This window comes from Antechinus flavipes, chromosome 2, assembly GCF_016432865.1.
Source record: "Antechinus flavipes isolate AdamAnt ecotype Samford, QLD, Australia chromosome 2, AdamAnt_v2, whole genome shotgun sequence".
NCBI classification, from domain to species: Eukaryota; Metazoa; Chordata; class Mammalia; order Dasyuromorphia; family Dasyuridae; genus Antechinus; species Antechinus flavipes.
Window position 1 is genome coordinate 265,346,926 of NC_067399.1, and position 27,008 is coordinate 265,373,933.

Below are 27,008 nucleotides of genomic sequence, written 5' to 3' on the forward strand. Positions count from 1 at the left end.
ATTTGTAGATTTCATGCCCTGACAAAAGGAGAACATATGTGTAAATGACATGCAGAAATAATACTGCAATCTCACTAGTTTCAACCACCCAATCTTTTCTAAGTATTAATTAATGATAATGATAATTACTTTTGTAGTCAAGGACATTATTAATCTTCATTCATCCACAGTTTTATATGAATATTTCATTGTTGATTTCAGCAGTGATTCAAGATTTGAAAACCCCTGATTTCACTAGTTTGGGTGCCTGTTCCATAAACATAGATTGAAACATCTCCATGCTTTCATGAATTTCTGTGGCCAAACTTTTATTGTCCTGTAGCCTTACCTCTGCTGATAAGCCACTGTAATTTACTAGATTTTGTTTGATTACACATACACAATCTGTTATGAGAGTCCATTTTAATAAAACTGACAGAACTTATGCTATCTATTCTGGCAGGGTCTTCAAGAACTCAACAGTCACTTTAATGCTTCTGAATAGAACTTTAATGGAGGCAAATTATGTATAGCTTGGATATTCTCTATCATAATAGATTTTTAAGCTATTGAAGTTTCAAAATTACCCATGATATTGGAGGTACATTCTATGTGTGCATCCATATACATGCATGTATTTCAATGTTATACTTCAGTGGACCTGTGATCCCATTGGTGATGATTGTTCATTTCATTAATGAAGATAACATGTTCACAACTTCTAATTTTGTATAGCCCTCATCCTTGTCCTCACATAATTTTTCTATAAAACATACATTCAAGTAGCAGAAACTTTCTTTTAGTTCTTTTAATATTTTATGGGTACAGAAGCTGACCATCTCTTATCTTTGATTCTTGTTACATAACTTGTCATATAACTCCTTTTCTGCATTTGTTGTGAATGTAAATTCCTCAAAATTCATTCTTTATTTGAATTCTCATTGGTTATACAGTGATTTGTACACAGTACATAATAAATGTTTCCTTCATGTATTATGCATAAATTGTTATGGATAATATTCTCTTATTTATTGTGCTTAAAATATACACATGCACTTATAGCATTCTGCATAATTTTAAAAGTATATGAAGGAATTCCAAAAATTGGCATCTAAGTTGATTTTTTCTAAAATTAAATTTCTATTCATCTGTTTTGAAAAGATAAATTCATGCATATAGAGAACCTATAGAATTCTTGGCAAATGAAAAATTGACTATAATCTGGACCTCCCACAGGATTTGCTAACAGCCCAAAAGATTTTTTTTAGGAAAAATCCTTAAGTAATTATCAATATAAAATGTTCCCAGAATTTGGAAGCAATAGCATTGAGGCACTATTTCTAGAGCACCTTTATATATAGATTTAAGGATAAATTTATCAATAATCATCTTCTACTTATTTAGTCTCCTCTATAAGTAGTTATCCTGAACTTAAAATTCATCTCCTCTATAAGTAGTTATCCTGACCTTAAAATTCATTTGTTACATAGCCCTAATCTAAAGACTAAATCTATTATCATGAGTTTTAAATTATAATCTGGTATCCTTAGCCTAGGTAGAACTCTTTTCAGTTATCTCATCCATTCCCTTGATTTGAGGCAGAATTTTTGTCTAAATCATTCCAGACATTGTGAATATACATATGAGTATGTGGATATACATAAATATCTCCTCCAGAAATGTCTTTAGGTCTCCACTTTATATTCTTTCACTCCACTTAGATATAAATTAGAATGTAATAGGGGGGCTATTCACTTTTCTATTGTATTCCTAGTACTTAGCACAGTGCTTTGCACATAGTCAACATTTTTAAAATATCTTATTCATTCATTCATATTATTACTTGACCTGAATTGGAAGTAGAGTTCTCTTAATATGTTAGATTGTACTGAGACATCGACTTAGGTTGGGACTGTTTAAGGAGACTGCCTATTGTGGCCCAGGATACATGTTTAGTAATATAGGCTCAATATTGGAATGAAATGAGGCATCAATAGTTCATTTAAACATTTTTAAAATGTCTTCTTCATTCATTCATATTATTATTTGATCTGAATTGTAAGTAGAATCCTCCTAACATGTTAGATTTTACTGAGACATAGACTTGGATTGGGACTGTTTAAGGAGACTGTCTATTGTGGGCCAGGGCACATGTTTAGTAATATAAGATCAATTCCAGGCTATTGGAATGAAATGAGGCACCAATAGTTCATTTAAACATTTTTTAAATGTCTTATTCATTCATTCATATTATTACTTGATCTGAATTGTAAGTAGAATTCTCCTAACGTGTTAAATTGTACTGAGACATAGACTTGGATTGGGACTGTTTAAGGAGACCGCCTATTGTGGCCCAGGGCACATGGTTAGTAATATAGGCTCAATTCCAGGCTATTGGAATGAAATGAGGCACTGATAGTTCATTGAATAATTAAAAGGAGGTTTACATAGCTGTATCTTGGCAGTTATGTAGCATAGTGGATAAAGCATTGAATGTAAAGTCAAGAAGACTTTAGTCCAAATACTATCTCAGGACACTCAGGAGCTATGGGACTCTTGGCAAGTCAATTGATCTTTGCTTGTCTCAGTTTCCTCAAATGTTAATGGGAAGAATAATAATATTTCATAGGTTGTATAAATCAAGAGAAATGTTATAGTGTCAGGCACATATTAATATTTAATAAATGCTTGCTTCCTTCTTTCCTCAGAGAAAAGAAGTAGCTTAGACTTCATGGTACTGGACCTTAAGAAAAGCTAACTTGTGTAATAGCAAGGCCTCAGGGAATATTATTCCTAATAATTAGTTTGCCAGTCAACAAGCACTTTTTGAGCACTTAACTATTTGTCAGGCCCTGGAATATCAAAATAAAAATTTAAAAATCTAGTTCCTGTTCCCAAGGATTAAACATTTTAATAGGGTAAACAACTTATTAATAACAAGGTATGTACAAGATCTAAGCAAAGTATGTGAAAGTAATCTGAAAGAGAAAGAGAGAAACCAGAATATTACAATTTTTATAAAAAGAACTGAATTGAGCATCAATATAGCTCTACTTCTAATCCCCCAGCATATATGTCTGCTTTTTATTTGACCCCTAATTGTCTAGGCATCGTACATTTTAGTTCTTTGTCCCTTTTACTTTAAATATTCTGTCCCAGTTCTCATTCCTGAATCCTCCTAATCCTTAACCTGGGTTCTTGATCTTTTTGAATTTTAACCCAGTTCATCTCTTATTTTCCTTCCTCTCCCATTATTGATCTGCCCTTCCATGCTCATGCTGATCCTTATTATCTGGCCAGTCTACCCTTATTATCAAACTGCCTATTTCATTATGTTAGTATCATGAACCAGTCCTAAATTCCAAAGAATACTTAATTGAAAATCTTATCATCTGCCTACCTATTCTGAAATCTTAAACACTATGTACTTGGAACTTACTTCCTGTTCTCTTACTTGATTCAAACCCATGTTTCCCAAACCTAAGTGTTCCAAATTTGTTTTCCACCCAGACTTTCCTACTTAATTTAAATCATTGACATTATAGCCGGCCTGCTTGTCTGACCTCTGTGGCCTGCCTATTTCTCAAGTTCTTCAGCACTCATATATCCTTTTTTTTTTTTTTTAAACTCATATATCCTCTTAAAACTTGCTGTATCTCCCCCCCCCAAAAAAAAAAAAAAAACGTATTTTATTGCTTTCACATGGAATTTGGAATATTATCAACTTCCCAAAGTCTCAGAGCTTAGACCCTTCTTTGACCTGTTTTTTGTTATCCTTGTCTTGTCTCTTTTAATCTCACAGAAAGGAAATATAACAGTAGGTTTTAGAAACCTTCTTATGACATTCTTAATTTCTGCCTCCCTTGTCACCTAACTTCTTTCCCACTTACCTTTTTGTCCAGTTCTGTCTTTAGAGGGAAAAATAGAAAATAAGTTGCTGTTGTCCTTTATGGTAATCTTTTTAAAAATAGCTTCTAAGTCAACCTTATTTCTTTAATCTTTCTTCATATGTCCTTTTTTCCCCTAGTTATTTTTTACTTCTAGAAAAGATAAATTGCTACTCATTTACCTCAAATTAATAGACTGGAGGTGCTGGTCCCATTTGGTAAGACACTCTTGCCTTTAGGAAGAAAAGTAGCTAAAAATAATTTTTAAAGAGAATAATTAGGTCACAAGAGGTTATCTCTGTTGAATCCCTAAACCATGGTATAAAACAAATATAAAACAGTTTTGTACATGTCTACACAAGTTAGAGCCATGGGGTTATCAACGCACAGCCTAATTTGAGTGCAGAAAGATGGATTTGGAGGGTAATGGGTCTAACAGTCTCCTCTGGGACCTTAACCATATGAAATTCACCATGAGTGGATTTCCTGTTTGCCTTCACATGATTTCCTGTAACACTACTACTCTTCTCCATGCCAAGACTTGAAATTCTTTCCAACATTTAACATCAGAGCTTAAGAACGTGAAATATGCACATATCATTTCAGATTTCTGTCATTTATATTTGACTTAAATCAACTTTAAAACTTCCTTTATGTGGCCTTTTCTGTCTAGACATTTTTTTTTAACATATACAGAAAGCAGCCACAAAAATTATAGTTTCTCAATTGTGCCAACCTTTAATAAGAGAATTTTTTTTAAGTTTTCTCAGACATCTTACCACTCATTTTTGTTTACAATTTTTTTTCACATACAGTAACCTATGCTGCTGTCTAGCCCACAAGTAGAATTTGGCAATTTGCATTTTACTATATAATTAAATTTTCTTTCATTCTATTTCTTTAGTCATTCATTTTAAGTTCATACTATTAATAGTAATGGTTAACCATGAGAGATTCATGGCATTATCTGTGTCCCTGTTGTATTTTTAATTTTTAAAAAAATTTCTGTGTTTTTCTAATATTTATTCTTATTGGACACCCAATTTTAGAGTAGAAAATTGAAAGCTTTTTTTGTCTATCAGGAGGAAAATTCATGCTTTTCTGAAATAAAGTATTGTAGAGGGCTGAAACTATTGAATTCAATGCACTGAGGTCAGGACTGCCCAGCGCTTGAGGCTAACTACTGATTGGACAGTACTCTGTAGGCATGTGCTTGGAAAATGGTCCTTTCCACTATCCATACTGGCTTAATGATTGGTGTATAGAGGATTGTAGGAGGGACTAGGGGATGGAGTAAAGCTAGCCAGGGACACACTCTCAGGCTGGAGATGAGGGAGAAGGCGGTCCCCAGAGAATCTGCTTCCATCCTGTTCAATCCTGCATCTGGGGACCAAAAAGAAAGACTGAGGACTTTTGCTTATCCTGACTCTGGCTGATTCTGGGGTGTCCTCGGTGCTAGCGCATCATTACAAAGTATTTGATCCAAGACCAAATAACTTACCTATTATACATTGATCATTACAATTTTAGACTCTACAAGTAATCATAAAACACTTTTTCACATATAAACTGTTTGCATAAAAACTTTCAGTGGCTTCCTATTGTCTATGGCATGAAGAAAAAACTTTTGATGTAGTATTCAAAGTGCGCCAAAATCTGGTCCTTACCTGTTTCTCAATAATTGGTTTCCTATAGGTTTCCTATCCAAAGAAAGCTTCAGTTTCAGTGTGACCCATCTGCTTATTACTCCCTACATGTGCTATATACATTCTGGTTTCTCTACCTTTTTGTTGCTAATGTTCTCTTTCTCTCTGCTATTTATTTTTCTGAACCTTTCTCTTTTTTTGAAGTCAAGCCTCAAGTCCTACCTGCTATTATGAGTCATGCTTAAACTGTCCTGTTCCTCAAAGATTTCTCCTTTCTGTGAAATCACAAAGCATTTACTCTATATATCATTCACTTGGCATCCAGCATATTTTATCTTGTGTTGTCATCTATTAAGTGCCTACTTAGAGAAAAGCATTGTACTAAGTACTAGATACACAAAAGTGAAAAAATTTATAGTCTGGCTTTATAGTCTCTTAAGACTATAATCTGTATAAAAAAGACCAAGCATAGGAAGTTAGGATGAGATAAATACATTGGAATCTTAAGATGGGACATAAAAGATTTGGAAGAGAAGGTATTCCTTCTACCTTTTTTCTTTTTTTCAAGGCATTTGGGATTAAGTGACTTGCCCAGGGTCACATAGTATCTGCAGTCAAATTTGAACTCACTTCCTCCTGACTCCAAAGCCAATGCTTCCCTCACTGCACCATCTAGTTGTCCCTATTACTTCTAGTTTTCAGGATTATAGTAGGTTACATTCATGAAGGAGGAAGTAACAAAGAGCCTACATAGCAACATTATGTCATTTTATTGGATTACTCAGTACCATGTTTAGAGTGGGAAAAAAATTGATAATCAAGACAAGTCCCAATTTTCCAATGAAGTACACCCTGGACACCTAAATTTATAAATCCTTCAATTTATTTGAATATCACCTCCTTTCCCTAGAATTGATTCAACTCTAATCAGTTTCTAATCTATCACATTAACTAATTGCTTCTTTGAGTCTTCTAAACTACAGTACAACTTTGTTCATTATAAATTATAAGACAAAACATTGTCTTAACTCAATGTTTCATGGGTCTCTTAAAGCATTATCTTCTTTTTGACAAAATATTTTTCCTACTGAAAAAGTACTGTTCTCTCTATAGGCTAGAATTGTAGAATATTCAATTAAAAAAAAAAAAAAAAGATTAACCTTAGTAATCATCTTATCTAGTTCTATTACTTTACACACTAAGAAGCTGAGGCCCAAAGGGGTTCTGACTTGTCCAAGATCACACAGGAAATTGATTCCATTACTAGGTCTGAGAGAACTGACTCTCCACGCCAGTGCTGCAGTTTGTTTTTCTGACTCCATGTATTTGTTTTCGTTGTAGGTATTTTCATTGTGAGATCTCCTTGCATATACAATAATTATACTTACCATCTAAAACTCTTATTAAAAAGATAAATTTTTTCCCTAAAACTGAGTATTTTGCTTAATCCAAATTAACAAAAAGTGTTTTGTTCCTGTTGCCTTGAAAGAAAGAAAGAAAAATAACCTCACCCTTCAGTGACTGTTGGTTTTTACATCGAAACCACTGGAATGACTTCTTTGTTTGAGGCTACCTTGGTGGTCCAGCAACATTGTGTACTCACTACTGGCCGGACAATAAACTGCATTCATGTATTCCTCAGTAGCCTCCCCTTTTCATACTGCCAACCTCAAATGGAGCTTCCATTTTTGTGACAGTTTATCGTTAATTAGACTCCTGGTCTCCCATTTGTTTGATATTAAATGTCTCAGAACAAGATGAGTTAATAAATTAGCGCAAGGCAGGCTGCCTGGCCACTGAAATGTACTGCTGTGCTGTGGCAATCAGAGGGCAACCCTCTTGTTTGATCATGGAGTGAAGTTTAATCCTAATTGACCACATGGGAGTTCCGTCCTGTTAAGGTTTGAGAGAGAGCACAGCAGTGGAGCCTGGTTTGCTTTGTACTTGTTTCAGTTCCTAATTTTCAAATGGGCAAGCTCAGAGCCCCGGGAGGCTCATTTCACACTTGCAGGGTGGGGGCCCTTTGCCAAAGAGTTTTCTGACATGCTGCAGCTAATCCTGATGATGGGGTGGTGCAACTACAGCAAAGGGACAGGAGCAATTACCCTCCTCCAGACAGGGAATCTGTGGGCAGAGGGTGGCCCTTTCACTAAACAAAGATGACCTAGGGTGCTTGTGGCAGACGAGCCCAGACCACCCCCACCCCCCCACCTCTGCCTGCCTTTGCTGTCAAAATGGCCCATATTTCGCTTGTTTACAGACACAGATTTTAGGGTACTTAAAGTAAAATTCAAAGTTTATTTAAATCTACCAAAAGCTTTGTTCCACAGACAGTGCAAAGAAGGAAATAATATAACACCAAAAATATGTCCTGTTCTTTAAAATTAGGGAACAGACCTAAATGATCTTTCAGTTTCCCTTAGCTCTAGAATCCTCTAACTACTTTCACAAAGTCGGATTTAAACAACAATGAAAAATAAAATTCATTAACCAGGATCCTGTTTTGTCATACTTAATTCCTGAAGATAAAAATGGATGTTTTTCTCTAGAATTGACAAGACATCTGCCTTTTCTCCCCCTATTTGGACTATAGACCAACAATCTTGGATCATTGTCATAACTAATAGCTAAAGTTAAGGACTAATAAGTCATATTTACCCAGAATTTATTTTGTTTTTATAGATTATATATACCTCACTTTTTAGTTTGTTTTGGGGAGGGTGCTCCAGGGAGTGGACCTATGATTTCATCAATGCAGGGAACTCCTGGTGGAGAAACCATCTCCTTCCACCTATGAAGTTCAGCAGCTCATTTGTAACTTGGAAAGTTGCCTTAATCTCTGAGAGGTTAAATGACCTTACTTATATACTTATAGAACTAGTATATGTCAGAAGGTTGAGTTCAAATCAGATTTTTCTGACCCAAAAGACAAACTCTGTCTCTAAACGATGCTATATGTCCACATTATCAGTGTGCTCCTGAAAAATGTGCATATCTATTTTATTCTATTTTAAAGGTACAAGTAACCTACTTAAGAAGTCCTTTTAATCACTTATCTTATTGAACTTGGTTATAAATATATTTTCACATGTCAGGTTAGCTTCAAAAAAAGTATTATGAAGCAAATGTGAATATCAACAGAGGCATATATAACTATATGAATTCATTAAGAACATTGAACTTTGCCAAAGTGAAAAACTCAGAGGCACTTAGGGTTTAGGAACCAAGGAAATAGTTCTCTGCCTTCTTTAATGTCATTTCCATTGATAAAACCTTATTTTTCTGATGTTGAAGCTATTGTCAATGCCAAGAACTTTGATGATGAACTTTCTTTTCCTTCAATAATTGAGATTGCTGAAATAGATAGGGGACTGCAGCTCCAGGAAAGCCAATTGCCAGGTTGTATCTCTGCCAGGGTTACTTCCCTGGACCTTCAACTCTGGGAGTTAAACTGGTGGTAAGATTGGTGGCCTAGGTGTTGCTATTCCTAGGGCCTATTGGCTAGGCAGAAGCAATTACTTACTTACTATGTAGGTGTTAGTGTATCACATTAGTGGGAAAAGGGATTAAAAGATGGAGATCCCTAAGAGATCACACATAAATTTCTAATAATAATATTGATAGAAGTAATACAAAAATATTGAGAAAATAATTTTTCTCTTCATTTCAACACACATTTGTAAAAGTATTTCATTCATGTTAAATACTAAGCTAAATATTTGAGAATCTAGAGGTGAAAAAGGACACTTCTTGCCTTTTAAAAGCTTATAGTTTAATAACTGGTTATACTATAAACATAAATAACATTAGTTAGAACATGGTAGGGCAAAAGAGACTAAGACAAAGCAGTTTAGAAAGATTTGGTTAGAAGGAAAAATATTGAGGAGAGAGTACTATTAGTTTGGGGTGTTAATGGCAGAAAACAGAACACCACTTAATATATGAGAAAAGAATAAATAATAATTTTTAATCAATATTTTAAATATTTCTGCTTGCTATAAAAAGTAGTGAATTGGTTCAAGTAAGATCCTACGCCTTGATTTCAAGTTCTAGATCATTGCTATGAAATATTAGAATGAAATTCAAACATGGTTGTGACAATCCAAGTGAATTTTAATTTTCCCATGAACAGTATCAATATCATAGAAACAAATCTAATATACTCATTTTATGTATGTTACCCCAGTCCCAAAGCTAATTGGTAAGGGACTCTTTCTTCTTCAGTGTTTCAAACTTGGAGTTACTTTGGGTTTTGCAGTCATATTGAGTGCTTCTGGCTTCCAACTTCAAGAACAGAGATGGAAGATACCAATCACAATTCATGTTCCTTTTGTGTTTTCCCAGAGCTTTTTCCTTCAGCAGCTTGCAGAGAACTCATGAAGAATGAAGGACCCTGCTCTCTCACCAGTTCTACCCTACCCCTTACACAGGGCCAGGCTTTCCTCTCCACAGAAGTTCCACACATGTGAAACCAAGGCCCATACAAGGGCAGTAATTTATCTGATTTCATGCAGGGAGTTAATGGTAGAATTAGGATAAGAGCTTGGATGTGATTCCCATGAGAGTCTGTTCTATTTTTAGACTAAGTCACAAAATAAGGTCACGTGTAAGCAAATGATTGGCTTCCATAAATATGTGTAAATGGACTTCTAATTAGCTTATTTGATCAATCTTTTCTTCTTCTCTATTTTCTCAGAAGCATAGAATTCTTGAGTTAAAAAGAGACCTTTTAAATTCATTTTTCTTATTTCATTCATATTATATTCTGTCCAACTCTTCATGACCCCTTTTGGAATTTTCTTGACAGAGATACTGGGGTGTTTTGCCACTTCCTTCTCCAGGTCCTTTACAGATGAAAAAATTGAGGCAAAAAGGATTCAGGATCACACAGCTAGAAAATGTCTGAAGTCAGATTTGAACTCGGGAAGATGAGTCTTCCTGATTTCAAGCCTGCCACTCTATTCACTGCTCCATATAGCTGCTCCAAAAAGGGACCTTAGCAATTACTTATAACCTAGTCCCTTTAGTTTATGAGTGAGGATATATTTTCAGTATTATCTGAATTCAGAAATCTAATCTTCATATCTAACTTGACAAACCATAGTTGCTATTACTTTACATATTTTTAAGGGCTAATTCAATGGAAGGGATTCAGCTTCTGATGAATGAGGCTCAAATACCATTGGTGTCACTTAACTGGTTATGTGGGTGACTAAGGTCAAATCATTTAACTTCTTTGCACTTAGTTTCATCATTTATAAAATGAAAGGGTTAGTCTCGGTGACTTGTGGTCCTTGGAGCTCTAAGTCTGTGATTTTTTAAATTTTATTTGAAAAGGTCTGAGTATCTGGGACATCTGAGAACAAAAGTGACACACATACCTATTTAGCCTATGACCTTATATCTTTTTTTTTTTTTTTTTGGCCAAATTTTATGGCTTATGTGATAGATTAACTTGTCTTGGGGAAAATATGATAATTGATATTTCTAAAGCACATTATAATTTACAGCTAGGTTTTGATTAGTGTAAATAATGAATCCCCTGAGATAGTCCCATGCATTTTAATTTTCACTATTTGAAGTTATAATTATGAAAAATATGGTTGTTGATTTCAGGCTGGTGGAAAAATACATTACAAATTCAAATAATGCTATTACTGGTGCAAGGGATAGGGAGATAAAATATTTGTACTAATTGAGATATAACTGTACAAAGTGTTTGACTTGTACTATCTCACTTAATTATTCACAATAACTATGTGCATTGGTAATAAAAAAACTATTCTCCTTATTTCATATTGAAAGAAATCAAAACTGCAAATGCTTTGACCAAGATAACATAGGTAATAAATGATGAATCCAGGATCCAAACTTACTTTCGGGCAAAAAGTCCAGTGCTCTTTCTACTATATCATCTTTCTTAGCCCAGTTATAAATTCATTAAATTGCATTTTGTATTTTTTCATTAAGATATGTGACATTTTCTTTCACAGAAACTTAGAATCATTGGTGAGATTTGGTCTCTGAAACAGGTAAAGATCATTCAGAATTCTAAAATCATTTTTTAAAATCTTTTATATTATATTTGAGGGAAGAAAAGTTTTAGAATTATAGTTACATTGGATTTTTTTTTAAGTCACATAATAAAAACAAAAGAAACTGTGGATTGATACAAACTTTCTGAAAAGCAATTTGGTTTCCAAAAGGTGGCAAACTGTATATTCTTTGATCCAGCAATACTACTACTACACCTATACAGTAAAGAAATCAAAGACAAAATACCAAAAATGAAAACCCATATGTACAAAGATATTTACAGAAACTCTTTTTGTAATGGTAAAGAAACTAGAAACGTGTGTGTGTGTGTGTGTGTGTGTCTGTCCATCAATTGGATAGTTATCCCCTTCCCCCATCAATTGGCATGAAAAATTAAATTTATGGTCATGAATGTAATAGAATACTAACTATAAGAACTGAATAAGAGGATTGTTTCAGAGAAACCAGGAAAGACTTGTTAAGACAGAAAGAGAAAATTTTAAAATTTTCTTCTGCAAGATAACTGTGCATAATTGAAATAGTATTTGTCTTAGGAACAATAAAATTTTCTTATCCTCTTCACTTACACATTTCCTTAATGAGTTTTGGGATGGTTTTCTAAGAATTATTTGTTCACCCCCAGAGGATTCTGACTGATCTATCAAACACTGGATATTTTATCTTATTTTAAAATTTATTGACATATTTTGTTTTTATACAGCAGATACTTCCTAATGTGTACAATCTGTCCTGAAACACTCCCTGAAATATATATTACTAGCAGAAAGGAGGAATGTGTCTCTTGATTGATAGCATGCTGCTGACATTGACTATTAATGTTTACCATAGTTTTGTGGCCTCTCTTTGTTCATTTTATATTTTTATAATCATTGTATATATGATTCTTGTGATTCTGCTCTTTTCCTTTTTCAAGACTTCAAGTGACTCATCAAGTTTTTCTGAGTTCTTCATATACCTAATTTGTAGAATTGTATTATCATAGATTGAGGGATAGAAGAGATCTTAGAAGCCAATGCCTTCATTTTATTGACAAAAAAAAAAAAAAAAAAAACTGAAGCCCAGGGATGAATAATTATGTATGTATTTTCCCTTGCCAAATCTAGTAATAATTTGAGGTAGAGTTGAACTCAGGTCTTCTTGTCTCCAAGTTCTATACTATTTTTATTATATCATACTTCTAAGTAAAAATTCCATTGTATTCATATAACATATAACATAACTAATAAGCACATATATTGTCTCCAGCTTTGTGGAAAGCCACCATGAACAATTTTATATGGACATTATTTTATACCATCAGGAACTTCCTTGGAATATGTAGCCCCAGTAGTAGAACCTCTTGGCCAAAATATGGAAGCAACTTAGTAATTTTTCCTGAGTAATTCCAAACTATTTTTTCAGATGGAATGAAACAATTCACAGCTCTACCAGCAAAGAATTACCTTTGCCTGTTTTGCTTTAGCTCTTCCAGCAATGATAAGTCTGGAGTTTAGAGTTAATGTATAACTTCATAGAAATCTATAAGGTTAAATTGGAACTGACACAAGAGACCTCCAACATCAAATTTTCATTTCTCTGACAGTTCCAAGGTTTGAGTTGCCCAAGATTTTAGGCATCTTGTTGGAAAGTGTGTGTGTGTGTGTGTGTGTGTGTGTGTGTGTGTGTGTGTGTGTGTGTGTGTGAAAATTGTTACAAGGGGATATATGAGTGGTCTTTTAAAAACCTACCATTAGAGTTTTTAACAAAGTAATAATATTTTTGCTAGGCACAAACTCACTGAAGCATCTGTTTTTAAAATCTAGAATTATTTGGTCAGAAAATAACCAAAGGAATTAAAGATTTTTCCTCTTTTAATTCTTTTCTGTTTAAATTTCTATAGCATAAGCATAATACCACTATTAGCCTCCACCAGGAGCTGAGGTGCTTGTTTCTGTCCTTGAAGTGCAAGATTATTCAGACTGAATCAAAAGATCAGGCTGAATGGCTGATTTGTGGTGAAGCTCCAAGAGATTCAGAATATTATCTTAGACAGGGACATATCAGGAATCTAGCCATGACCAGCAGACCAAAGTATTCTTTAATTAGCTCCAGCTTTGGAAAAATTAAATCTTTGTGGGGTGTGTGTGTGTGTGTGTGTGTGTGTGTGTTGCTAGTGGATTTCAGATACCGGAACAAGCTAACAAGGATCTCAAGCAAATGTCTCTTTGCCTAGGTTGAGTGTACTTTGTTGTGGCAAATTATAGTATATAATACACACTTATGCAACCATATCAAACTTGCCCTTCAAAGTTTGTCTGATGGTTCATTTTGCTGTAAATTTCTGAAATAATTTCTTATAGCCTGAAATGTAGCAATTTTATAGGGGGATGTGTATGTAATTTTCAGGGTTGTTGGTAAGATTGATGGTAACTTTTACCTTCCTGGTCATTCATGACCAGACTAGCAGGCTCTGTGCATGCTCTTAATGAAGAAAGTACCATTCTAGCATCTCCTTCCCTACTTGCCCCACTCAAGAGTGGGGCTATCTGCAGAAGTTGCCTTCTAGCTCTCTTTTTGAAAGGAAAGAAATGAACTCTAATTTGTGAATATGAAGAACAGAACCCTTAACCTTCTCAGTCTAGACCTTTAACATTTTTGTCTATTCTAGTGAATCTGGAAAATTCAAATCAAACCATCTTATCCTTCTCTCACTTAACTGACTTTCCTACCTGAGGTACAAGTTGGAGGTATAACGTTTCCTTTTTCCTAAATGACCCTTGTTATTAAGAAGGCTTCCATGTTATTGTGATATAATGGAAATTACTGGTATTTGGATAAACATCAACTAATAATCTAGCTAAGCAGTTAATTAATTAACATTCTAATTCTGTTATTCTTTTCACAGCAAGTGAGAAGCAGATGGTGGTTGTGTGCAAGGAGTCCCCAAAAGAGCATCTCCAGCCTTTTAAGGATAAGTTAGAGGTGTTCTTCCAGAAAGGTAAGCACATGTTGCTCAGAAACATTATGCATCTTTCTAGACCAACTACTATAGCCCAGCCTTTATGTCTGTTACTAGATAATAAAACTCAACTCCAATCATTTTATTTCCATATCTTCCTGCAGCTTTCTTGAACAAGCATGTAAATAGTTGATATGAAATTAATCTGTAGTTGATTTTTATCTCATTTTTCAATCTTCTTAGCTCAAATATTTTAAGCCCTTTTTGTGTCACAGACTCCTTTTTCAGAAAAATCACAAAGGAATGAAATGATTTGCCATAATATCAACTAAGCATTTATAGAAATAGGAATTAGAATTTATGTCCATTGACTCAAAATCCAACTGGCTTTTCTGCTACACAGTTTAAACACATGGATATTACATCAAAATATTTTTAAAGAGAAAACAAGTTCTCAGATTTTAATTAAGAGCTGTTTAGATTATTTTGGTTCTCTGTGTTGGTACCTTACCTCTCATTCTTTGTTAAACTTTTAAAGAAGGGGCCACAATTACTCTTTCTTGGGAGCATATATTTAGAGCTGGAAGAGATCTTAGGAGACATCTAGGCTAATCTTGGCCCTATTTTATAGAAACAAAAAAGAAAGAAAGAGAGGTTGTTATTTTTCATGTTGTGCTTTTTGTGGTGGGTCCTCATTTTTACTTGACAAACTGATTCATGTGTGGAAGTAAATTAAATAAAGATTTTCCAAGCAATCTTAGACTTCATTCACATACTCAAGATAGGCTTAATTGAGAATTCCCTTTCTGAGTTTTCTGAATTTCATCAGTTTGAGGACTATGGATTTTTTTTTTATACTATTTGTCAAACTATGCTCAGAAAAGCAAAATAAGGTAATATCATAAAAGCAACAAATATTTATGAAGTACCTATTATGTGCCAGAGACCATGTTAAGTGCTAAGGATACAAAGACAAAAATGACAGTCCCTTGCAAGGACCTTATATTCTTACAGGAAACCAATATATGAATATGTATGTTTAAATATACATAAAATGAAAGCAAGATAGTTTTGAAAGAAGAGACACAAGCATCTAGGACAAGAATCAGAAAAGGCTTCTGCTAGAACATGGTTCTTACAGTAGATCTATAAGCAAAATCAGAGATTCCAAGAGGAAGAGGTAAAGAAGAAGGACACTGCAGGAATAGGCGATAATTAGATCAAACACCAAGAAATAGATATCTTCAAGAGTTGATTACTTCTCTCTCCTTGGAAATCTTCAAGCAGACACAAGCTAACTATTTGTTTTATATACAGTTAGAGTGAGAATTCCTTCCAAGGATGGCTTGGATTACAAGAGGTCCTTTCAAATTTCTATGATTCCATAGGAAGAATTTCATGATTCCTTGTGTATGAAGAAAAGCAAGAGATTGTAGTACAGATCTATCTGGCTTACAGATCTATATTTCATTCATAAGTGAAAAGTGAAATGTACAAAACACAGTATCCTATATAGTAATATCACTTGAGCATCAATCTACATTATTCATAGTGCTGACAGAGGAAAACAATATCATTTATTGTCATTAAGGTGTGTTGCCATTTATACCATAAATGTAAGATTTCTTTCTGGGTTTTTTTCCTAATCTGATTTTTTTTTTTAATTTAGCCAAAGATAAGCAAGAAAAAAAGGGGGAGGAAATCTGTTTGCATTTATCTTTGCTAGAAAGCCAAAGGAAATGAGTGTATGAACCTTTGGTAAGCTATCAACATACTATTGCTGATTTTGCATCAGCCAATATGATACCACATAATAAACAGAAGACTACTCATCAGGGTGAATCCATAAGTCACGGCCAACAGTCTTTGGAAATTGGCAGAATTTCCTATGTGAGTCAGAAAAACTGGATACTGGCTGTCTCCTCTGATGGAGAAGCATTGCTGCTGTGTCCCCTCCTAGTAAAGGCTTGTCATAGTAATCACCACATGAGTTAAAGCTTTATCCTGACATCCTGCTAATCATACCATCATTTTGCAATCCTGAAACCTAAACAGTGAGATTAATACACAGACATGCTGTGAACATAAAAGATATTGCTAGGTGGCATAAAGGACAATGAGGTGAATTCAAATCCTACTTCAGATATTGTCCATGTGATCCAAAACATATCTTTTACTCTCTCTCAACCTCAATGTCCTCATTAGTAAAATGAGTTTAATAATAGCATGTCATAATAACATGTAAATAAAAACATGTACTTTGCAAATCATTAAATATTATATAAATATTTATTTAGATTTTTTTATTATATTATATATTATGCTATACATAATATATGTATATATAAATATTACTAATAAATAGCTTATTTATCATAAAATCATATCATAATCATAAAAAGAAGCTAGAAGCTTAAACTTATATGTAACAACAAATTTCCATTCCATAGTAGGTGCTTATTTAATGTTTGCTGAATTTCTAACTCAAATGGGTTTAAGATCTTTTGGATGATATGGTTTCAAGAAGAATGATAAGGTCTCAAGCTTACTGGGAGGATCCTAAAGGCCATTATTTCTGACACCCTCATTTTACCAGTGAGAAAAGAGAGACACAAAGGAATGAAATGATTTGCCATAATATCAACTAAGCATTTATAGAAATAGGAATTAGAATTTATGTCCATTGACTCAAAATCCAACTGGCTTTTCTGCTACACAGTTTAAGTGACACCCCTGCCCCCCAATCCCTTTCAGAATTATTTACAATGATTAGGAACACAGAGTCCAGTGCTGTCATTGTGGTAAGATGAAATATTCTTTCATCTGTATGGCTGCATACATGGAACATCCTGCTGGGAGGTTCATATTCCATAATAGTTGTTATCACTCATAAAATCTTAAGCAATTGAGTTCTTTATGCTTGAGAAGTCACATGAGGTGTGACTCAGTTGATTCATGGAAAGGCTTATTTTTAGATGAATTGTAATTCAATTCTTCTAACAATCATAACGATTTAATTTTTCTTTTGTAAATCATATCCTGTTGCCACACTCGAGTGACGATGGCGTCTTTGAACTTTGCTTTATGTCTTTTATTGGTCCTCCCCTTCTCCAAACACCCTTAAATAGCCTCATTTGATGAAACTGCCTTACTCCTATTTAACTCATTTCTTTACCCAAACAGAAGTGAAAGTATTTTTAATGGCTTCACTTAGCAGAGTTGCACTCTTCACAATATTTGACCTTTCTTCTCACACATTTCCCTTTTCCACTGTGTTCTTTTGCTTGTTCCAATTTACAGCTCAATTCAGGGTCAGCTTGTGAAGGCATTATTTAGGCTCTAGGTTTCCCACCCTCAGATCAAACATGTTCATAATGATATAGCCCTCAAAAATGTGATACACACATTAAAGTTTCCCATAAACCTGGCAGGGATCCTGTAATTGAAAGAATCCACAGTGAGGTTGATTGGGTCCCAGGTATGGCTCTTGTAGGTGGTCTTTTCATGCTGTTAAATTGGCCTTTTGTATTTACAACTCTAGCAGGGAGTACTGAAGTTAGAATGGGCTAAACATATTTTGTGTGTGTGTCCTAATGTTAGCATTCTCCCACTCTTGGTATTTTCTCATTTTTTATTCTTTTTTTATTTGAATATTGCTAGTGGAAATAAAATCGGTGTGATCTATAATTGTACAAGATATCCCAGATATCTTATTGCATTTTAAAGCTACTTAAGTTTTCATAGCTTAAAACTACTCTAAAAATTTTGGGATAAACTGTCCATATAACTATGGAATTTACTGCATTATACTTGGTTTCTTAAACCAGCTCTTTTGAAACTGCTTTTTGACTAATATAACTTTCTTAAAACTGTTGTCAAATTCTAAATAATTTCTATTGTAAAGAGAAAATAAAAGATGCAAGATATGAATTATTTAGTATCTCCTACATAGAAGAGTAAAGAATTATGTAAAACTCTAAGGAAGCTCTAGAACAAGGTAGTTACAATAAAATATCTAAATGTTTTACTTCTTAATCAGAACTAATCTGAATCCATTTCTGAATCTTACATAATGTACATTGCCAAATTCAATGCAGTGCCTCATGGCCTTCCTTAGTTAGAAGATATAGAAGAATAGTTAGAAGATCAAATATTATCTTAGCTAATAATTTGGAAGATTTTGGCATCTATTTCAGGTGGCCAACATTCAAGAGAAATTAATAAATAATTGTTGAATTGAATCAAAAGCTGGTAAAAATAAACTTTTCATTGCTGTTCAAAACAGTACAGTAGAGGAAGCAGTCCACACATTTTAAATAAATTGGAGAGTAATGTCACTTGTATCATCTTCAAATGTAGAGGTACTTGAATTTCTGGGAAATGCAATCTAAGAGGTGAGAATTCAAGATGTAGAGACATATATTTTTGGACATGGTCAAAAGTCCAGAATGGGAATTTATTTTGCTCTATTATGCTCTATTACTTGTTATAAGCATGTTTTTCTTCTGCTTTTTTTTTTTTTTTAAATTGGGAAAAGGGGTAGAAAGAAGAAAGAGAAGTTAGTAATGATGCAAAAAAAAGAGAGAAGCAGAGCACCATTGAAATAATTTTTTAAGGCACATAAGAGTCAAACAGTAAACATTTATTAAATACTTACTGTGTCCCCAAGCACTATTTTAAGAGCCAGGAATATAGTGAAAGGCAAAAGGCGCTCAAGGAGCTCATAGCCTAATGGGAGAGACATAATGCAAACAACTATGTACAAACAAACTATTTATAAAAATCAATTAGAAATCATCAATGGAGGGGAAAATGGCATTAAGGGGAAATTGGAAGACAGGGTTTTAACTTGGTTTTGAATGAAGCCAAGGAATTCAAAAGGGAAGAAGAGGAAGAACATTCCAGACTATTGGGGACTACCAGTGAAAATACTGGGTTGGAAGATAGAATGTTGTGTGTGAGGGGCATCAAGGAAGCCAGGATTGCTAGATTTCAGAATATGTAGGAGTGGGTAAAGTGTAAGAAGACTGGAAAATTATAAACCTTTACAATATTTATATTGTTATTTATAATGTAATATATTATTTATATTATCATAGTAGCATTTATAATATTTGTATTAGATATAAATATGTATTTATATTACTGATTACACAACTGATATGTCAGAGGCAGGACCTAGGTCTAATTTTTCTTGACTCAATAGTGTCTTCATACCTTCATACTTAATACACCTTGTACTATTCTTTTTAAAAAAAGTAATGCCAACTATGAAAATAAATCTAAATATTTTAATATATGGAAAAGGAAGCAGAAAAACCAAAGGTAATTAGCCCTATCATCACTAATATTATTGCCAGCTATAATGAGCAGAGGGAAGGATAACCAGAAGCAATGATTTCAACAGGCAACAAAAGAGGTGTTCATGAAAAGTGGAGATAATGTATTTTGATCATTTGATTACTAAAGCTTAGGAACAGTGTTCCTTGTAATGACAGTAAAATAGTATCATGAGGGTTACTTTAGCATAGAATTAGACCTCCCCTGAAGGAACTAGTTTAAACAAGTAATTCTTAAAATTTTCTGTCAGTGACCTTCTTTTACTTCTGATCCCATTTTATTTTTATTGTTTCTATTTTTTGTTTTCTTGAGCCAAAAATTACTTTCCTTTTCATAATCTCTAATGAGAACAACATCCCCATTTTCCCATTTTTTCCTTTCTTTTGAATGTAAACTCCTGAAGATCAGGCATAGTTTTATTTTTGTCTTTAGAACCCCAGCACCTAGATCAGTGTCTGAAAATACAGTAGGTGTTTAATAAATAATTGTTCTTTATACTACTCATTGATTGATTAATTCTTTCCCTTCTCCTTGTCAATACAAGGGAAAAAGCATTCAGGGAACTCATTCTTTCTTTTCCTGCTATGATCGTTTTAGGGGCTTGATCTGATTCTAATCTACTCATTGATTTAATATAAGTCCAATAGAATATGACTAAATTCCTAAATCTATCTTAACAGATTTCCTGATGTACCTAATTGAAATGCCATTCACTGATTGATTCAATGAAGAGGTCCAACCCTTGTTCACAGTTGATTCTCATCAAGATTGTTCACTGGGGAAATAGGGAAAATTTCCAGGGTTGTTTTGAGGGTAGAATAAGACAATATTTATAAATGTGTTGAATTATGTAAATGCTAGTTACTATTACTATTTGTCTCTTCTTTAACTAAGAGTTCCTTGAATGTAGTAGGTTTTTTTTTTTTTTTTAATAAATATTTGTTCTTTAAAAAAAAAAAAGATTGTTCACTGGTTGATCAGTGGAAAGACTTTTGAGGTCATCTCATCTAAATTCCTCATTTTTACAGACTTAGAAATTGAGTCGTGATAAGTACTGAGAATTAAGTGATTTGCCTAAAGTCATACAGATATTAAAAGAGAAAGGTGGGATGTGCATTCATATTCTCTGACTACAAGGCCAATGATTTTTCCACAATCCCATGCTACCTCCCATGTTGTTTTGTTTTCACCATGGCATAACTCCTACCTATCCTCCTCAAAAAAACAAGCACCACATGCCTTTAAACAATTAATTGATGTTTTGTTTTTATATTACAAACATTAATAGCCTCTCCTCATTCCATGAAAGATCTCTTGTAACAAAGTAGGACAATTAAAGTGATCTCAATTGAAAGTGCAATCAACATGTGTAGCACCATCCATCATTTCTTTAAAAGATTTCTTTTAAATCTAGTTTTTCTTTCTCTCATCTCCCATTTTATTAGGAGGAAAAAAAAAAACAGAGAGAAAAGAAAAAAATTTCCTGTAACAATTATCTATAGTCAAGGAAATCAAATATTCTCATTGGTTTTATGTGTCTATCTGGTGCCTATGTGTATATCTATCTATCTCTATATATGTATGTGTGTTGATATATATGTATATACACATACACATAAGTATGTACATGCATACATGTAAATATACTTCTGCACTCTTTCAGGAGATAGTTTTCAAATAGATAATTATATCAATCTTTAAACAGTCGTTTAATCATGCTTTGAAGTTGTATTCATATTGTTTTTATATATATTTGGTAGATATGCTTCCAATCATTTTTACATGCTGAAGTTAATTTAAATATAATTTCTCTATTCTTGCTGGGTTTATGAGTATTATATAAAAATGCTGATGATTTGTATAGATTTATTTATTTATCTTTTAAGTTTTATTTTATATCCTGCAAGTTTGCTCAAATTATTAGTTCTTTCAAGGATCAAGGACATCTTCATATCATCTGCAGAAAAGTGGTAATTTAGATGCTTCTTTACCTATCCATATAAGTATCTCTATGTCTCCTGGAAATCATCTATTTCTTTCTGTAAAATTTTATTGATTAAATAAAAATCTAATATCATAATTTTCAAAATGATAAAAGAATCTTCCAATGACATTCTTCCCCTTCTTCCAATGACACAAATAAGATCTTGATATATAAATCATGGAGAGTTAAAACAGAAAATAGAAAACTATAGACCAATATTCATAATGATTATTAGTGTTAAATTATTACATTTTAATTATGTTTTAATTTAAATGATTAAATTATCAATAATGGTTTGTTGCTTCAAAAATTTCCTATTAAGACATGTAAATCAATAAAATAAAATTTAAAATTATTAGGTTCTTTTTAAAAAAAAATAGCTTTCCCCCCAAATACATTCAAAGATAGTTTTTAACATTCAACTTTGCAAAACCTTGTGTTCCAAATTTTTCTCCATCTCTTTATTCCTTCCCCCTACTGTAGATAGGAAGCAATCTGATATAGGTAAAACATGTGCAATTTTTTTTAAACACTTCCATATTCTTCATACTACACAAGAAAAATTACTTTAAAAGAGAACTATTTGTGGTTCTTAAAAGTATTTTGTTTTTAGGAAGCAATTCATATTATATTATATATTCAGGGAAAGGCAACCAATTTGAACATCACTTGAAGTATTATAATATAGGTTCTCATGGAATTTTGTTACTGTGATCTTAGAAGTCATTGGCTTATATCTAAAAATTTTAAGTGTATCAAAAATGGTAATATTTATGTCTTTTCTTGATGTTGACTCTGCAAGGCTGTGAGAATAGTACCTACCCACCACAGTATTAGACATGTAAAGCCTTAAAAATCAAACTATTGCACTCACCCCATGCTTCTACCTTCTCCAGCCAACTTTTTTTTTTTTAATATTTTGTGAAATTCTGAGTTGCTCAGTATTTCATAGAGTTAGCTGTCATCTCCCTCTTCAGTAATGGTTGTTTTCATAGCAAACTATATGGTTTAATTTTTGATCCAACTCCTCTTTCCAGTATATTCTTTGGAACTCACAAATCAGTCTCATCAATTCTAACTATAAATTGTAATTTCTTTTCTGGGGGCACAAGCTAAGACCCTATCATGCGTTTTATTCTGCAACTTTCTTGATTCATTGTCTGGCTTGTATCCAAAGACTTTGACATTGATACAAAGGCTTTCTTTCTACTTTTTAAAGGAAAAAATCCCATGATCCCTGAATTTAGAATGAAGCTATTTCAAGATTATGTAAAACTCTGCTAAGATTTTTTCATCTTTTAGAATAGCTTATGTTTATTTTCTTTGCTTTACCCATTCTTTACATAGACCTCTTCCTTGACCACTCATATGAACACTAGATTATTTAGAGCTGAAAAAAACCTTAAATATCCATTAATTATAGATGACATTTTAAAATTATCATTACTTAAGGACCAGTGAACTCTAGAGACAAAATATGAAATAGCAAGAAAAAACAATACTGGCATGTGAACCATAGGGACTGAAACTTTCATGAAATTTCCTTCCCAAAAAACTGTAAGCTTTAATTGGCAGTGTACTAGTATTCAATCATGGGATATATAAATCAGACAAATGGAGTCAGCGTAAGTTTTAAAAGTGCCAGATACATATAATTGTTTTTGTTCGTTTATATTCTTATTCCAAAGGGGGAGATTAGTTACAATGGTGATTTCTTTTTGTATAAATTGGACTAGATGACCAATGAAGTCCCTTCCAACTCTCCAGTTATATGGTTGGTCACATAGAATGTTATTGCCTTTTTATTCTTAAAAACAAAAAATTCAAAATTTAAAAGCCTCATACATTTCCTGGGGCAAAACACAAATTCATTGTTGAAGTGAGCTTAAGCATGATCTGCTGGTAGATCAGTTAAATTGGAGACACCTGATCCCTGAGACCCAGAAAGAATAGTTAAATCCCAAAAATGTCCTAACAGACATAAACAGTTTTATGATTAATAACTATATGATATCAAGAAAAGGTAGACAGTTTAGCATGGTAGGAGAACAAACCTTAGACTCAGGAAGAACTTGATTGTCAGGTCCTACCTCTGATTCATTGATTGTGTCATGGTGCTCCACCCCTCCCCTCATCCCAGTTACTCTTTGAGAATATAAAACACTAGACAGTTGCCCCCTTCATGGGAAAAATGGATTCCCTACAGCAGTGAAATCACAAACACAAAAATTTTTAAACTGTTCCAAGTAAAATTACAAGATCATAGAATACAGTAATACATGTAGAGTTGGAAGGTACATTAGAAACCATCTAATCCATTCTCTTCACTTTATACCTTATGAAAATGATTTGTTCAAAGTCACCTAGATGGTAAGTGGAAGACAAAGGGTTTATCTACCTTTCCAATATATATACTACCTTAGCAAATCCATAGAGATTCAAATATTTCACATCAATTTCAGTGCTTGGGAACCTTTGTTTGTTACCAAGAAATATTTCTTTGTGCTCTCTCAAGTCCTAGTGGCTTCAATTTGAAAATCTTTTGTCTCATTGTGCCTTCAGTGGACATACAGAACAGCAAATCAGCATATACAACATAATGACACCTTAAGAGCTAAAGAAAAAGTTCATAATTTAATCCCAAATTTCCTAGCTTACACTTCTTTTAAATAAGTAGCACTATAATTTTAATGTACTTTCCTAGGTTCTGTTACATCCAAACAGTCCTTTTGTATTCTTTTAGAATAACAAAGCTACACTTTTTCTTAGACTGTGAAAATAAAAACTATTTCCTGAATGTTATGTACTAGTAACTCACCAGAATCTTTGTTTCCTTTTGTTGATGTGGCATTATAAAAACAAAGAAAGTGAGATGGTTTAATAAAAATTATTGGCAGATAAATTAATGCCCAAAGACACAAAGAAGGGCAGATTTCAACCACCACTGCATTCTTTTTTATTATTATTATTATTTTTAGCATAAACCTTGTTCAGTTTAAGATCTGGCTTTAAGAATTTTAACATTTTGCTAAAGGCATAAATGATCAGAGAGAGAAGGCAAAAGATATTGGTACCAATAGTGTTTGGCTTTAGAAAAAGCAAAAGGTTTTGAACCTTAATGTTTCCTTTCCTGTGCTCTAGCTTAGAATAGACTAGGATATCCGAAGCCCAATGATAAGTTTGCATATCTTTTCAATGTATCATGATTTACTGTCTAGCCACTGGGATGGCCAAGTCAGTGATGACTGCTTCTGACTTTGCTGAAGCCCAAATAAGGCTCTGTTGCCAAGATGACAAAAATCCCATATGCTGGCATGTTTTAATCCAGTATTTCAGGAGAAGTTTTTCTGAGTGTTTGATGTTTTTCTTCTTCCCAAAGAGGGGATGGAAGAAGACTTTTGAAAGTAATGTCTCTGTTGATAAAATTTATATCTATGAGGTGAATATACTAGTTACAGTACTGAAAGGGACAAGGACCTGAGATTTGACTGGTTTGGGGAACTCACAGGTGAGAAAACTAAAGTTATTATCTTTTCTGCAATTTAGTTTTAGAGTTTCTTAAAGTAGTTGTCTGGAGAACTCTCTAAGCCCATTAAAAAAAAAAAAACAGAGAAAGTATTTATCTGTATTAGTATCTGTAGTTTCCTCAATCTCAGAGTTCCCTGTAACAATTAAATCACAGATCTAGTCCTTTTCCCCTATCCTAAAGAAACATACATATACTTAGATTGACATCCCTAAGTGTTATCTTCCAAATTTAAAATGGAACACATCCACCAGCAAAAACAAGCCAAGAAAATAATCAACGTGGTAGTTTCTCACGAACTATGATGCTCCAAACCCAAGATCAATGAACAGTCATGGAAAGAAAAAAGTCTTATCCAAATAAAAAAAAAAAAAAAAGATATGTGAAGTAATAGCCAAAGGAATAAAGGAAACCACTAGTTGGGCTAAAACTGTGATAAATTGTTGGTGGTTTGTTTGTTTTTTAGACTTGTTCCAGTGTGTAAGTCTTTTTTTTCAGTAACAGATTCTGTTCTTTCCCATAATGCAAACCTTTTGTATGTTCAGTTGCTTCTGTCTGTGTATATCTTCCAAAGAAAGGAGAAAAATATCATCTTTTCTACTTTAAAAGATTACATCCCTCGCTGCCTTGGGGCTTACCCAATTGTATGCACATTTTCCTTTCCAGAAGTTCTGTCATACTAAATTATATTTTGCTTCTTGAATGTTCCACTGGAATAGAAGGTTCTAATCGGGACTTCTTTCTTTAACTTTTATACCATTTCATTTTTTAACTTAACACTTCTCATCCATAGTTCTCTCCATGTATTTCCATTAATATTTTAACATAAATATAAATCCAGAATAACATCATAATATCATCCACTCCCTATACCACATGCTTTTTATCTACTGGCAAAGAAAGTGTGTTCTTATAGCTGTTCTTGCCTTAGAGTTTATAGAAATCACCATTTCATTCAGTGTTTCTTCTCAGCTGCTTACAAGTAAAGCCACACACAATTTAACCCTCCCATCCTACTCCCTTGCAATTACTTTTTGTCCCTGTACAGGAGAAGCTAAGTCTGCTTTTATGGTTTATGTATTCATTTTATTGACTGCCACCTTGAAAAGTAACTGAGGAACCTCCTCTAAGCGATTAAAGGAGCCATGAATATAACTGTTTACCACACTAATTTTCACAGAAATCATAGAAGGGCAGAGTTAGAAATGACTTTAGACCAATCCATACCCGAAGCAGGAATCACTTCTACATTCCTAATGTGTTCATCAAGTCTCTACATGGAAACTGAAAAGGATTGGGAACACACTACCTCCTGAGACAATCCTTTCTAGCTTTGAACAATTGATAAATGCAAAATTCTGCATCTTTTTAACTTCTTCTCATTGCTCCTAGGCCTGCCCTTCTGAGGTCTAACAGAACAAATGTCATTCTTCATCTGTCTTACAGCTTTGCAAAAAACTGTCATGTCCCCTGTGAGCCTTTCCTTCTCCAGACTAATCTTTCTCAGTTCCTTCAACTGATGCTCATATAATATGATCATTGTACTCTTTTTTAATAGTATTTCATTTTTCAACATTCACCTTTGTAAATCCTTATGTTACAGATTTTTCTCCCATTCCCCCCCCCAGCTCCCTGCCCAAGGCAATAAACA

The 27,008-nt window shown here is 33.4% G+C and overlaps 1 protein-coding gene across 2 annotated transcripts in view; it reads left to right on the forward strand.

Annotated features, from left to right (window-relative positions):
• LOC127549190 (formin-like) overlaps window positions 1-27,008 on the forward strand; it is a 344,725-nt gene that overhangs the window by 236,419 nt on the left and 81,298 nt on the right. For both annotated transcript variants that reach the window (XM_051977020.1, XM_051977021.1), the window contains one exon: window positions 14,454-14,546. In XM_051977020.1, coding sequence (XP_051832980.1) covers window positions 14,454-14,546 — 93 coding nt within the window. The remainder of the gene's footprint in view (window positions 1-14,453; window positions 14,547-27,008) is intronic.